Raw genomic sequence first — 15,185 nt, 5'->3', positions numbered from 1 at the left:
ACTCTTACATATCCAGAATCAACCCCGACATACAAATGTATGCCCCGCTTGCAATGTGTCCCCACATGACACCAACCATCTCTTTAATTGTAATGTGGAACCAACGCCTCTAACACCCCTTTAATTATGGTCCACCCCTGTTGAATCAGCAAGTTTCCTTGGACTTCCGTTAGAGGATATTGATGACAATTTGTGATCGGTCGCAGCTATTAGGTGGGGCGAAGCATTGCTACGACAAAGCGATAACGACAACAAGGGATCACTCTAGAATGTTGGTGTATGATATAGGTATCAAATTAAAGGTATTAATGAGGGTTTTAAAAGGGAGTGGCCCTTAGTTGTATATGTGAAGGCGTTTCCGAGATATGGACCAAAATGTGAACCAGGGTGACCCAGAACACCATCTGTCGGGCACCGCTAATTTATACATGTACGTAATACCACGAACAGTATTCCTGCCATGATTTCAAGGGCTTTTGATTTCGCCCTGCAAAACTTTTTCATTTTCTTCTACATAATATGGTACCCATTTTACAAAGTTTTTTCTAAAGTTATATTTTTATAGTCCGATTTCATTCATTTTAAATCGCGATCTGAGATGAGTGCCCAGGAACTAACATACCAAATTTCATTAAGATACCTCAAAATTTATCCTTCGTACGAATCTCAAAGTACGAGAAATCTGACGTGGTTTACCGAATACCATGCAACGGCGACGGATCCAACGTATGCGAGAAGGTATATGTAGGGACAACTAAATTAAAATTAAAGACAAGGATTTCCGCTCATAAATAAAATATTAAACTTAGAAACAGGAATTCTGAAAATAAGACGGCATTAACAGCCCATTGTAAGGATACAGGGCACTGTCCAGATTTTGAAAATGTCGTTATACTGGACACAAAAAAAAATTACCATAAAAGATATTTTTTGGAAATGTTACATATTACGAACACCCTTAATGACAAGAAAACGAATTTCAAAAATGATACAGATTTATGTGCTCATGTTTATAGGAATTTGGTTCTCAAACAACAACAACGCTCATCGAAATAAGCAGCACCCAACAATGTTCCCGCTAATAGCTAATAAGCAATGAATATACATACATATGTACATATGTATACAAATATTTCTGTTCTTATTGTCAGTTGTTCCTTACATTGTTTTTAGTACATATTTTTGTTTACAATTGCGGTATTTTAAATTGTTTACTTTTACTTGTTTAAGCTCTCTTATTATTTTGTTTTCGAACATATGATCAGTCGATCAAACATAGTCATATGTGTAAGTTGTGTTTAGTGTTAAATTTATATACATATATGCAAGAAATATTTTGATAACCAATTGTACCTGTTTTTTCTGTTTTCTTCTGTTTTGTGTTTCCTAGTCCTGATGATGGTTTTAGAATAAAACCGAAATATCGACGAATATCCGTAAAATACAATAGAAAAACTTTGTGTTTTATTTTTTCAATTGGTTTTGAGCTCATTAAAGACTTCAAAAATATTTACGTATAAGGCTAATAAAATGCATCAAAAATTTACAAAGAATAAATAAATTAAATAAATATAGAAATGCTGAACCTATACAATTAGAAAACATTGTTATTAATAGACAAATTGCGAAAAGTAAGACTAAATATAAGAAACTTGTAAAATTTGATCGCCAAGGTAATTATGTTACAGATCCTTCTAACAATAGAAATATAAAATATTACAAAAGTCAATTCAAGCGAAACTACAATTTGAGCAATAAATAATGTAAATAGTAGTTAAAACATTTTCTTTTGTTTTTACAAATAACTTAAGGGTGGAGGAGTTACATTATAATCTTATGTACGCTTATACTTATATTTATTTATACTTCTTGCTTTAAGCTTACTCTTAATTTAAGATTAGTCTTACTCTCATATTTATTTTATCTATTATCGCATTTAACAACAACACGTACATACCTATGTAACACAGAAGATATATTGTTTTACTTTATCTTTCTCAATAATTGTATTATCTGGTTCTGTTTAAGATTTAAGTTACACATTTTTTAAAAATATTTTGGTAGCGAGTTTACACGAAATTTTTAGAGTGTGCCTGTCCTCATTGTTCTTGAAAAGTAAAAGAATGACATCACATTACTGTCCCGCCTAGAATATATTTATAGTTTCGAGAGTAACGGAAAAAATGAACATGCCTGCTCACAGAAGGGGTTCGGAGTTCTCCGTGATTAGTCTAGAAATACTCCCACATTTTACTTTGATATATATAATTTATCAAAACTGTGATACGCGTTCACGTTTTCTTCATAGCTTATATGCATTTTTTGATTTCAAGAAGACAGTGTAAGAGATACAAAAATAATAATAATATCCTATTCAGCTGTTATGCGCAAAAACGAACATTGACCCTAGTCCCGTTTTTGCGCTTAACTCCTCAATTGTTTCCTAATTTTAGGCAAGTGTTGATTTCTGAGTGCGTGCACTGTTTTAAAGCCCAAAAGAAATATGTTGTAGTTTTGCCTGAAACGCTGCTAGTTTTTCTAGCTGGCATCCTATAAAACTCGGTAAAACTAACTTAAAAGAAGTATCACTAAATAAATTGATTTTTACATCTAAGAAAATTTTAAGTATTTGTTTTCAATAAACAAAACATCAGAAATCACTGCAACATATTTGCTTAGTTGGTACTATGTTCTGTGTTTGTTTTTGATTTCTTGAGCTTTTTGTTACCCCATACTGATTTTATGCAGCAAATTTGGTTTGAATAGGCCATGCAGAGTTCTACATGGTATTCATAGTGTATACTAGACTGGGTCGAAAAAAAAAGTTGCTTATGTCCGCCCCTAAATTTGAAGGTTATGTTGAGAGGGTTTCGGAAAATTTTAAAAAAATTTTTTTTGATCCTTCTAAATACAGCCGACAAGGTTTTTTCGTTGTAACTTGGTTATTTTACGTCCGATTTTTAAAATTGATTGATTAAAGGTGAAAAGTCAGAAGCCAGAGTCTGACTTTTCACCTCTTATAACAGCTGTTATACTAAATTTCTCAAAAAAACAATTCAGCCCTTCAAATAAGGGAAAAGAGCGGATCACACCCACAATTTTGTTAGCTGACCTAATCATGTGAAAACGACTTCATAGCTTAAAAGGACATTAAACGGAAATGTGAAGCTTCTCAAGGCCAAAATAATGGCATATCAATTTTAAAAATCGGACGTCAAATAACCAAGTTACAACGAAAAACCTTTTCGGCTGTATTTCGAAAAAAATAAAAATAAAATTTTCCGACACCCTCTCAACATAATCTTTAAATTTAGGGGCGGACATTAGCAACTTTTTTTTTTTGTATGTGGACCAACCCAGTCTAGTGTATACCATTGTTTTTAAAGTCGCTACGCAGAGCTTCTACATATCTATTTGGAGATGCTCCACAAAATTTGGGTTTTATCTGTTAGCCATTTTAGATCATATTTTTTGTTAAATCCTGCTGTTTATTAATTGTTACAAAATAAAAATAAATACTTATGCACTTACTAATTGTTAAATTTTCAAATATTCTTTTTAAGCCAATGAGACGCTTCTAAGGACATTGCTCAGCTATTGTTCGCTTCATGGAGCGAGTGGTGGAGGTCTTGCTTCTGTGAGGATGGAATTGGTTCTATTATTGCAAGAACTTCAACAAGAAAAAACACAGCAGCAACTGTTGAGTCCTCTTCCTTTTCCTACAACTTTGCCATTATTAAGCGCTTGTGTTGCTGGGAATAAAACTGTTAGTGCTGATCCTATCAAATATTTACAGGTATTCGAATATTAAGGAGTTGGTTTTATATATAACTATAAAATTAATACATATTTATTATATAAAATGAGGAAAAATTAATATTTGATTTTAGCGACCTTTATACGTTTAAATGTAAAGTTTTTATTTTGCCGGCTGTAGGTCAAAAGTAATAAAACGATTTGGTTTTTTTGTTTTTTTTTTTTTTTTTTATTTTCCCAATATATTTCGATCACCTTCGGAGATCTTCATCAGGGGGCTACAACAATAATAAACAATTCAGCTTAATTTGTAATAACTAACAATAATAACTAAATAAACCATCCTATGTATATAATCGGATTCTTATTTATATACATACATACATTTAAATTTTTACTTTGCTAATCTGCGTCCGTTCGGTTCGCCATGTAGCTTTGAACTAATTTTCCACGATTCTAGCAAGTGTCTGTAGATATGTGAGCAGCCGTCGGTATCTATTTTATAGTTAAGTCTCTTGTTTATTGGTGTGTTTGTTATGTGGAGCATTTCTAAAGTGAAGCGTTTTTTGTAATTTTGCTCTGTTTGAAGTATGCTCACTGCTTCGAAATCTGGTTGATGGCCGCTCTCTGTACAGTGGGCCGCAAGTGCAGTTTTTTGCGTGTTACTAGCTGCTCTGCATTTTATATCAGATCGGTGGCCTGATATCCTCGTTTTCAATTTATTCTTAGTTGTACCTACATACTCTTTGTTACATTTATCGTTTTCATTTCCAGCGCATGTAATTTTGTATACAATGTTGTTTTTGTCTAATAATGCTACTTTACTTTTCATGTTGTTGTAGAAAATATTCGTCGTATAGGCTGGTTTATGTGCAATTTTGATATTTTCCTTGTCATATATGTCGGAACCTTTTAATCTGTCGGAGAAGCCTGGTATACATATATAACATCGATTTTTACTTTGTAGTTGTTTTTTCTCCGTTTTTGGGTATTTTTATTTCACTGTAAGCTTTTATCATCCTCCGTATAATTCCATGAGGGAAGTCATTCATTTTTAGTATATTTGCAATTTTTCTTTTGTTTTCAGGGTGGAACACTCTTGGATTGTCTCGTATGTAAGAGAGGTAACCAAATAAAAGTAGATTGGTACCAAAAGCCCACATCATCAGGACGGATAATGAGCTACAAATCCAAACATCCGGGAAGCATGATTATAAATACAGCCAAAAACTTTATTGGGAAGGTGTTGGACACGAGTGATGCAGTGTTCCACCCTGAAAACAAAAGAAAAATTGCAAATATACTAAAAATGAATGACTTCCCTCATGGAATTATACGGAGGATGATAAAAGCTTACAGTGAAATAAAAATACCCAAAAACGGAGAAAAAACAACTACAAAGTACAAATCGATGTTATATATACCAGGCTTCTCCGACAGATTAAAAGGTTCCGACATATATGACAAGGAAAACATCAAAATTGCACATAAACCAGCCTATACGACGAATATTTTCTACAACAACATGAAAAGTAAAGTAGCATTATTAGACAAAAACAACATTGTATACAAAATTACATGCGCTGGAAATGAAAACGATAAATGTAACAAAGAGTATGTAGGTACAACTAAGAATAAATTGAAAACGAGGATATCAGGCCACCGATCTGATATAAAATGCAGAGCAGCTAGTAACACGCAAAAAACTGCACTTGCGGCCCACTGTGCAGAGAGCGGCCATCAACCAGATTTCGAAGCAGTGAGCATACTTCAAACAGAGCAAAATTACAAAAAACGCTTCACTTTAGAAATGCTCCACATAAAAAACACACCAATAAACAAGAGACTTAACTCTAAAATAGATACCGACGGCTGCTCACATATCTACAGACACTTGCTAGAATCGTGGAAAATTAGTTCAAAGCTACATGGCGAACCGATGAGGAAAAATATTTTCGTATCGTCAAATGCGGCTGGACCGATTCTCATGACATTGTTATAAAATACGAAAAGATTTTTAGCAAATGAATTAAATATTATAAATCCTGTCTGTCCTGTAAACTCACTTCTGTTATATTCATATATCCCTAGTATAGCGTGTGGTCGAAATTCCACCAACTTGTATTTTTATACTCAGCTGAGCACAGCTCACAGAGTATATTAATTTTGTTCGCATAACGGTAATCAGTAACGGTATAAACTAATCGAGATAGATATAGACTCTTATATATCAAAATGATCTAGCCGAAAAAAGAAATTCATTTAGACATGTCCGTCCGTCCGTCCGTCCCACATTGGGGACGAACTTTTCAAAACCACCTACATATCACAAATATTAACCGATTTTAATCATTTTTGTACTGAAATTTTTGTAATTGAATTCTGAAGAGACTCACATCGCCTGATTTTTAAAATTAATTAGAAAAAAAAAATTTTTGAAAAAAAAAAACAATTTTGCAAAAAGTTCTTTAAAAATTGTTTAAACAAATTAATTTTGCAAAACGAATGTTAATTAGCAATACCTACTATCTCTTAAAGTGTATATCATTCTCTTAAGTATTGAGCAAAAATTGTATGTCACGAAAGTGATACATAAATGCGTAGTATAATATATATAGAGTTCTGCAAAAAATAGACTATTTTGCAACAAATTGTTTAATAAACAACTTAATTTGAAGAATCAAGCGATGTGAGTCTTTTTAGAATTCAATTACGAAAATTTCTGTGTAAACATTGTTGCAATCGGTTGATTTTTCGAACCTGTAAGTGGTTTTGAATTAAATTAGTGCTTAATCCCCAATGTGAGGTATCTTGATGAAATTTGGTATGTAGGTTCCTGGGCACTCATCTCAGATCGCTAAGGTAAGTGTCCCTAATTTGGTGGTACTAAGGATTATTCTGACTTTCTACCTCTCTTGCATTAAAAAAAATGAAGGAAAACTAAAAAAGTAAATTTTTTCCATTTAGTTGATTAATTAAGATAAGTTTCCACCTACTTTCAATCATAACTAGCAAATTTTATAATTTACATAAATCAAAATGTGTGAGTACCTCAAATGTACCTAATTTCGTGGCAAACATTTTCTGATGTACCTAATTCCGTGGTAAAGCGTCCCTAATTTCGTGGTATTTAGTTAAACTCTAATTTTATGGAAAAAAATAGTTACAACTGATTTTAAAAGCAAATTCCTAAAGACACACAAATTGATTCACTGAAATTCATATTCAGAAATTTAAAATTTAAAACAATTTTTTTATTGTTATTTTATTTATTGAAAGAAAGAGGTTTAGGACCAAAATAAATAAGTAAAAAAATTTGTTTAATGTACGTACTTTTCAAAAACTTTTTATTTTTATTTTTTGTTGTTTTCTTTTTGATTTTTTTTTTTTATTTTTATGTAATTTTTCATTAAATCTAAGATTTCTTAGAACTTTAGACATTATTGATATGAAATAAGTAACATTAAATGAAAAAGGTTTAAAACAAAAATAAACAATAAAACAAATTTATTCAATTGATGTAACTTGTTACTTTTCTAAAAATTACTTTTATTTATTATTACTAAAAATGTTTTTATTTTTTTCATTAGTGACACCATTAAGCGCGTCTGTCAAATCTTCTTTTGTGCAACGAGCTTTTGTTATTTTTGTTTATGAAATTAAGTTATTAACCCAACAATCAGCGAATAGAGATCGAATTAAGTTTGAGGCAGTTTTTTTAATTTATTTGAAAAAATACGCGCATAAATAACTCCACCCCAAAAATTCGTGCTTTCCTGTTGAAATATAAATGCGCAGTATACCACGAAATTAGGGCATGCACAAATTTAATGTACGTAAATTCGTGTTATCGCTTTAAGCGGTAATTTGAGGTTTATATTAAAATTTTTTTTCTATTATCAATACTCATTCAAAAAAATAGTAAAGAAGTTGGAATCTTGATACATTTTTTTTAAATTAAATGAAAAATTATTGAATAAACAAAAGTTCTATAATGCATTATTTCGTTAAAGTGTTGTGCTTCGCAGAGCTTTTTGATTAAAATATTGACGAATAGATTAATAAAAGTGTACCACGAAATTACATCAAAATCTTCCTCGGAGGTTTACTTAATAACGAAATTACTTAAAAAAATAGGGTTTCTTATGAAATGTTAAAGAAATATGAAAAACATAAAGTCTTATATTACCCTAATTTCGTGGGTACCACGAAATTAGATACATCACAAAAAAAGTGTGTCCCTAATTTCGTGGGTTAGAAATATTTAAAAAAAAAGTTAAAAAAATTAATGAGTTCTGCAAGTAATAGAGACGTTTAAGAAATGTTCACTAAATACCAAAAAAATAATCATCATAAAAAAAAATTTACCGATACAATTTTTACAGGCTTAACAAAATACACTGGACTCCTTAACACTTTACTTAAGAGGCCTCCTTACAACAGTCATATTTTCCGAGCTTCCAGCTTTATATTGCTTGATATTTAATATTAGGTTTAATATTAAATAATAGTAAAATATCAATTATTATACCGTAAAAACCAATCTTTATTATGAAATTTTCAGTTTAATGAAACACTCCCCCAATTCCTTATTTGCAAGAGAAAATCGAAATGCCACGAAATAACGTACTACCACGAAATTAGTGGCACTTACCTTATTTAAAATGAACGAAATCGGACTATAACCACGCCCTTTTTTCGATATCGAAAATTTCGAAAAACCGAAAAAGTGCGATAATTCATTACCAAAGATGGATAACGCGATGAAACTTGGTAGGTGGGTTGACCTTATGACGCTGAATAGAAAATTGGTAAAATTTTAAAGAAGGTAATTTAAAAGTTTTGCAAGCTGTACTTTGGCACTCGTTGAAAATATCATAATGAAATTTGGCAGGAGCGTTACTCCTATTACTACATGTGTGATAAATAAAAATTAGCAAAATCGGATGACGAACACACCCACTTAAGAAAAAAATTTTTTTTAAGTCAAATTTTAACAAAAAATTGAATATATTTACAGTATATAAGTAAATTATGCCAACATTCAACTCCAGTAATGATATGGTGCAAAAACTTACAAAAATAAAAGAACATTTCAAAATGGGCGTGGATCCGCCCTTTTTCGCTTAATTTGTCTAGAATAGTTTTAATGCCATAAGTCGAACAAAAATTCACCACAATTTATGACGATAACTGTTTTCTGTGAAAATGGGCGAAATAGGTTGAAGCCACGCCCAGTTTTTATACACAGTCGACCGTCTGTCCTTCCGCTCGGCCGTTTTAACACGTGGAACCTGCGTGGAACATGAGTTTGACACTGAACGAAGTGTCAAAATTATAGGGGTTGCTGTCGGTGAAAGCTATGCAGGGAAACAAAAAAAGGAGCGGAATATCAGAAATGGGTTGCTGTGCAGGTAAATTTTTTTGAACGAATTTAGTATCAAAATGTAAAGTGCGCCTATATGGGAGCTAAAGTCTTCGATTGGGGTATCTGAGGACGTGTAGTCATGCCAGCATTAAGAATACAAACACGGGTGCTAAGTTTTTCTAGCCGTTCAAAAGTTCTCCGCGAAAAACAGTTTGAAACCGTAGTGGACTGCAATAACCCGTCCAGAAATGTGGAAATAGGTATGAAAAGACGTGTTTTAGTAATCGTCCCCGGTAATAAAGTATCACAATTTGATAACTAAAATTGTCCAAAACATATGGTTTTTAAAGAGAGATGTAATTAAGTGCTCGTTTTAAAGTAAATATGGGTATTTCTTTGTAATTGTACAATTAAATTTTTACGCACTTTTCGTTAGCAGGTACTACACTTTTTTTGACCTAAGAAGAACAATCATTTTATGAGGTGAGCGTGGCTGTATATGTGCGTGCTGCTACATATCCTACTTGTAAACCTTTACAATGATTATAACGTTTTGGTATGGAGCTCCTTAAACAAAAATATAAAAAATATGTAAAATCAAATGAAATTGACATAGAATTATGGTGAAATTACTTGAAATTGAATTGAAAAATAGCTTTTCCCACACCACCCGGGAGGTAAGCCGTTGGCGCGCTACCAAAGTTAGTATTGGGTGCTCGGTTCCCCAGTAGGCCTATATCACCCATATCAACTACATACACATATATCGCCCATTTACTTCAATATTGTCATAATTCAAAAAACACGAACTTTTAGTTAAAAACGAAGAAATGTGCCAAAGGAATTCAGCCTATTTCAAACCACCCGTTAGGTATGCAATTGACGCTTTACCGAGTTTAATTTTGTATAAATCCATATGTAATACGAAAGGGTGACACAAAACGAAAACTTCGAATAGAATAGAGGATACCTTCATAAAAAAATAAAATAAAAATATAAAAAAATTATGTAATGGGAAAAAAGGCAGAGTTTACTAAAAAATTTAAAATGAAAGAAAAAAATAAAAATAAGTGAAGTGAATAAACAGTTCCATATAAAAACGCAATAAGTGCACTTAGACTTTTTTCCGGATTTTAATGTTATCATTGTGGAAATATGAAGTTTCTAATGTTCGGATATTTAATGTTGGTATTCCCATTTTATTTTTTTTTTATTCCCATTGAGATCTGTGTACGTAATTAATTTATATTAAATTTGTAAACACTCCATTTCATGAATATATATGACCAGATCTAATAATAATAAATATAGTAGGTAATATACGGCCTATGCAATACGGCCGCTATGATGCCGGTTGCCTATATCGAGCAAAAGAGAAACAAATATACAAATTAGCTTTTTTTACAAATCGCCTAAGCTGTGTTTTTTACATCTATAGACGTTTATGCTCAAACTTTATATGGACTGCTAAGCGTCAAGCTTTAAATACACCTCTGAAATTGCTGCGCATAAAATTTGTACTATTACATTTCAATACTCAGATATAACTGAAATATGTGTCTATGCTTCACCTCAACACTAATCCTATGTTCACCTCTAAAAATTGTGTGTATGCGCTATTCAGCTATATGTTATACATTTTGGCTACCAGAGGTATGTGTCTCCGATTTTAGGTACGCCCTGTTCTGTAGCTAGTTATTTAACCGCTGCCGCTAGATGGCCCCCTAAGCATTATCTAAACGAGGATAAGCGTTTTTTATGCGCAAACGTAAACGCATAAGCTTGTAAAAAAAACGGCTTTAGTTGAGATTTTTAATTGTTGATTTAACTTAAGCTGTCATGCCGCTATTTTTCAGCCAGCTTATTTTTTTCAATTAGGTAATTTTTCCAAAAGCAAAATATATTGCAGAGTTAGACAGTCTTAAAAGTCAGAATTCAGCGGGGCTAATATGTTGGTTTGTGTCTTAGAGCACTTAGATAATTGGTCCTACAGATGGCGCGCTTTTGTGCACGAAAGTAAATTTACAAAAAACGTTTTCTATTAATTTTAAACAAATAGAGTAATATTTGTTTACAGAAATAGGCCTATGCACTGCGGCTGATCCATACGAATCGATTCATATAATTTTATATGATTTTACGTATGCTAAGTATGCGAAATAGCCTGTCAATTGATTGTGTGGAAATTTTGTTATCGTATTTATATATAGACTAGCGTACCCTCGCCCGCTTCGCTAGGCGATAAATTCAATGATTTACTGAAAGAGAATAAAATTAATACGAAACAAAGGAAATTCTTTGATACAATTTCATTCGAACTTTATTGTAACACTTTTTGGTAGACAACGTTTTTGGGTTTTCCATCTTTCGCGTAAATGAATAATGACGATGGTTTGCCTACTCGTGAGCAAGCTACATACAATTATCCATGAGAAAAAATTGGGTATTCTAAATTAATATCGGGAGGGTGGGGCCGTGTGTAGAAGTCCACGAAAGTGGGGAAAGCTTCTGACCGCCATTCACCTGGGATTGGCCAGAGCGATTCTTTTGCATGCGGTTCAAGCAGCTCACTACTGCCGGTCGCTTGCGGCCAAGTATCCTCTGGGTAGCCGCTAAACATCCGTTTAGCGGTGAGCTAATGGGAGAAGGCGACAACCTGGCTAGGCCACTCTGACATAATCGGTTTAAGGGCTAGCCAGGGGAGAACTCATCGGCAGCGTCTATACTCCTCTAGGTGCGGCTGCAAGCGGGCGTCTGTCGTGGAGCAAGCGGCTCGCTATATAAACGTGCCAAGTAATATTTTTACCCCCGCTGAGCGGGTTGTGCGCTGGGCTTGGGACCCGCCACGTAAAACCATACTCCAATGAAATATAACAACAAGCAGCGGATAAATATACTCTCTATTGATGACGACCATGGCAAACGTTTGAAGGACAATGAATTGAGGGCATGCACCTGGAACGTCCGCTCCCTGAATGGGATTGGTGCAGATGCCCGGCTGGTTCATGTCCTCGTCAAAGCAAAATCTCACATCACCGACATCCAAGAAATGCGTTGGACGAATCAAGGAAGAAAGAAGATCAAAAATTGTGACATATATTGCAGTGGCCATACGAATAAGCGCAGTTTCGGCGTCGGATTCGTGGTGGGAGAGAGACTTTGTCGCCAAGTTCTGGAGTTCACACCTGTTGACAAACGTCTCGCCGCTATCCGAATAAAAGCAAAATTTTTTAATATATCATTCATCTGCGCCCATGCGCCGACAGAGGAGAAAGATGATGAGGTGAAAGACACTTTTTATGAACAATTAGAACGCACATACAAGCGCTGCCCCCGTCATGATATAAAAGTCGTGCTTGGTGACTTTAACGCCAGGGTGGGCAAAGAAGGTGTTTTTGGCCCTACAGTCGGAAAGTTCAGCCTACACAATGAAACTTCTCCTAACGGACTGAGGTTGATTGACTTTGCCGGTGCTCGAAACATGGTCATATCCAGCACGAGGTTCATGCATAAAAAGATACATCAAGCTACATGGCTGTCTCCTGATCGAAATACTCGCAATCAGATCGATCACGTTGTGATCGTGCGTTGTGCGCACGATCCGAGGACCTAACATCGACTCGGACCATTATCTCGTTGCAGCCAAAATACGCACCCGCCTCAACGCGGCTAAAACCAATGAACAAAAAACACAAGGGAAGCTAGACGTCGAAAAGCTTCAATCACAACAGACTGCCAATGATTTCGCAATTCCACTCTCACACCTGCCCTCTGAGAGCACAACTCATCCCGAAGGAATACAGGAGCAGTAGGAGCATATCTCCAAAGCACTTCGTACTGCCGCCGAGGAAAATATTGGTTACCGGCGACCACGAAAAAACAACTGGTACGATGCAGAGTGCCGCGTTGCAACTGAAAGAAAAGACGCTGCCTACAGCGCTACGTGTAAAGCGAGCGCGACAAGAGGAGTGTGTGAACGCTATCGTGAGTTGAAAAAGGAAGCGAGACGCCTTTTCAGGAAGAAAAAAGCAGAAGCAGAAAGGCGTGAGTGCGAGAAGCTTGAGCTGCTAGCCACCAGGAATAACGCCCGAAAATTTTACCAAAAAATACGGCGACAGACGGAAGGTTTTAAGACTGGGGCAAACTCCTGTAGGAACGAAAACGGCGACCTTGTAACTGATGTCCAGAGAGTGCTTAGATTATGGAGGGAACACTTCTCTGTTCTCCTAAATGGAGGCAGCAATTCAGCGCGCAGAGATGAAGAACCCAATCCCGCAATCGATGATGATGGAATATATGTCCCCCCACCCGATTATGACGAAGTTAGAATAGCAATAACCAGATTGAAAAACAACAAGGCCATGGGCGTTGATGGATTGCCTGCGGAGCTATTCAAGTACGGCGGCGAGGAGTTGGTAAGGCGCATGCAGCAGCTTCTTAGCAAAATATGGGCGGAAGAGTGCATGCCCGACGATTGGAATCTAAGTGTTCTTTGCCCAGTCCACAAGAACGGGGATACTGCAAAATGCACCAACTATCGTGGAATCAGCCTTCTCAATATCGCATATAAGGTCCTTTCAAGTGTATTGTGCGAAAGATTGAAGCCCACCGTGAACCGGCTGATTGGACCTTATCAGTGCGCTTCAGACCTGGTAAATCTACCATCGACCAGATTTTCACAATGCGCCACTTGAACAAAACCCGTGAAAAAAGGATTGACACACATCACCTCTTCGTCGACTTTAAAGCCGCCTTCGACAGCACGAAAAGGAGCTGCCTATATGCCGCTATGCCTGAATTTGATTTCCCGGCAAAACTTATACGGCTGTGCAAAATGACATTGAGCAACACCATCAGCTCAGTCAGAATTGAGAAGGACCTCTCCGAGCCGTTCGAAACTAAACGAGGTTTCAGACAGGGTGACCCCCTATCGTGCGATTTCTTTAATTTGATGCTGGAGAATATTATACTAGCTGCAGAACTTAACCGCACTGGAACAATATACTATAAAAGCGTGCAATTACTGGCATATGCTGATGACATTTATATCATCGGCCTAAACACCCGCGCTGCTAGCTCTGCTTACTCCAAACTGGAAAAAGAAGCGGTAAAGATGGGTTTGATGGTGAATGAGGACAAAACGAATTACCTGCTGTCATCGAGCAAAGAGTCAGCGCATATGCGCCTTGGCAACCACGCTACTGTTGGCAGCCATAATTTCGAAATAGTAAAAGACTTCGTTTATTTTTGAACCAGCATCAACACTAGCAACAACATCAGCACTGAAATCCAGCGAATAATCAATCTTGCCAATAAATGCTGCTTTTGACTAGGTAGGCAATTGAAAAGTAAAGTCCTCTCTCGGCGAACAAAAATCATACTCTACAAGTCACTTATCATACCCGTCCTGCTATATGGGGCAGAAGCATGGACCATGACAACAGCAGATGAAGAGGCTTTGGAAGTGTTCGAGAGAAAAGTTCTTCGAAAGATTTATGGACCTCTACGCGTTGGCGATGGCGGGTACCGAAGAAGGTTTAATGATGAGCTGTACGAGCTATACGCAGAATGAAAGATGATGCTCCGGCCAAGAAAGTGTTTCTATCGGAACCCGCCTATGTAAGCAGAGGTAGAGGGCGGCCCCCACTCCGTTGGAAGGACCAGGTGGAAAACGATTTAAACTCCCTTGGTGTGACAAACTGGCGCCGGTTGGCGGTGCGAAGGAGCGACTGGCGCGCCTTGTTGGACGGCCATAACCGTTTAGACGGTTAAGCGCCAATTAAGTAAGTAAGTAAGTAAGTAAGTAAATTAATATCGCACATTTGTAAAGACTGTCCTTGCGCCTTATTAATTGTCATAGCGAAGGCAAGGCGAATAGGAAACTGCAAACGTTTCAAATCGAATGGCAAATCCGTCGGAATCCGTGAAATTATGGGTATCAAAACGTTTTCTCCTTTGTACTTCCCTTTCAAAATTCTTGCTTCGATAACGTTACCCATTAGCTTCTTCACAACGAGTCTGGTACCGTTGTCGTGGCACATTAATGTTGCGCAGCACAATA

General features: G+C 35.7%; 1 protein-coding gene across 1 annotated transcript in view; it reads left to right on the top strand.

The window, feature by feature from the left end:
• Rbcn-3A (Rabconnectin-3A) overlaps positions 1-15,185 on the top strand; it is a 2,573,828-nt gene that overhangs the window by 987,214 nt on the left and 1,571,429 nt on the right. The window contains exon 27 of the mRNA XM_067779516.1: positions 3,564-3,796. Coding sequence (XP_067635617.1) covers positions 3,564-3,796 — 233 coding nt within the window. The remainder of the gene's footprint in view (positions 1-3,563; positions 3,797-15,185) is intronic.

The sequence above is a fragment of the Eurosta solidaginis genome, chromosome 4, assembly GCF_040869045.1.
Source record: "Eurosta solidaginis isolate ZX-2024a chromosome 4, ASM4086904v1, whole genome shotgun sequence".
Taxonomy (NCBI): Eukaryota; Metazoa; Arthropoda; class Insecta; order Diptera; family Tephritidae; genus Eurosta; species Eurosta solidaginis.
The sequence above is the reverse complement of the archived record's forward strand: the minus strand, read 5'-3'. Positions and strand labels throughout refer to the sequence as shown.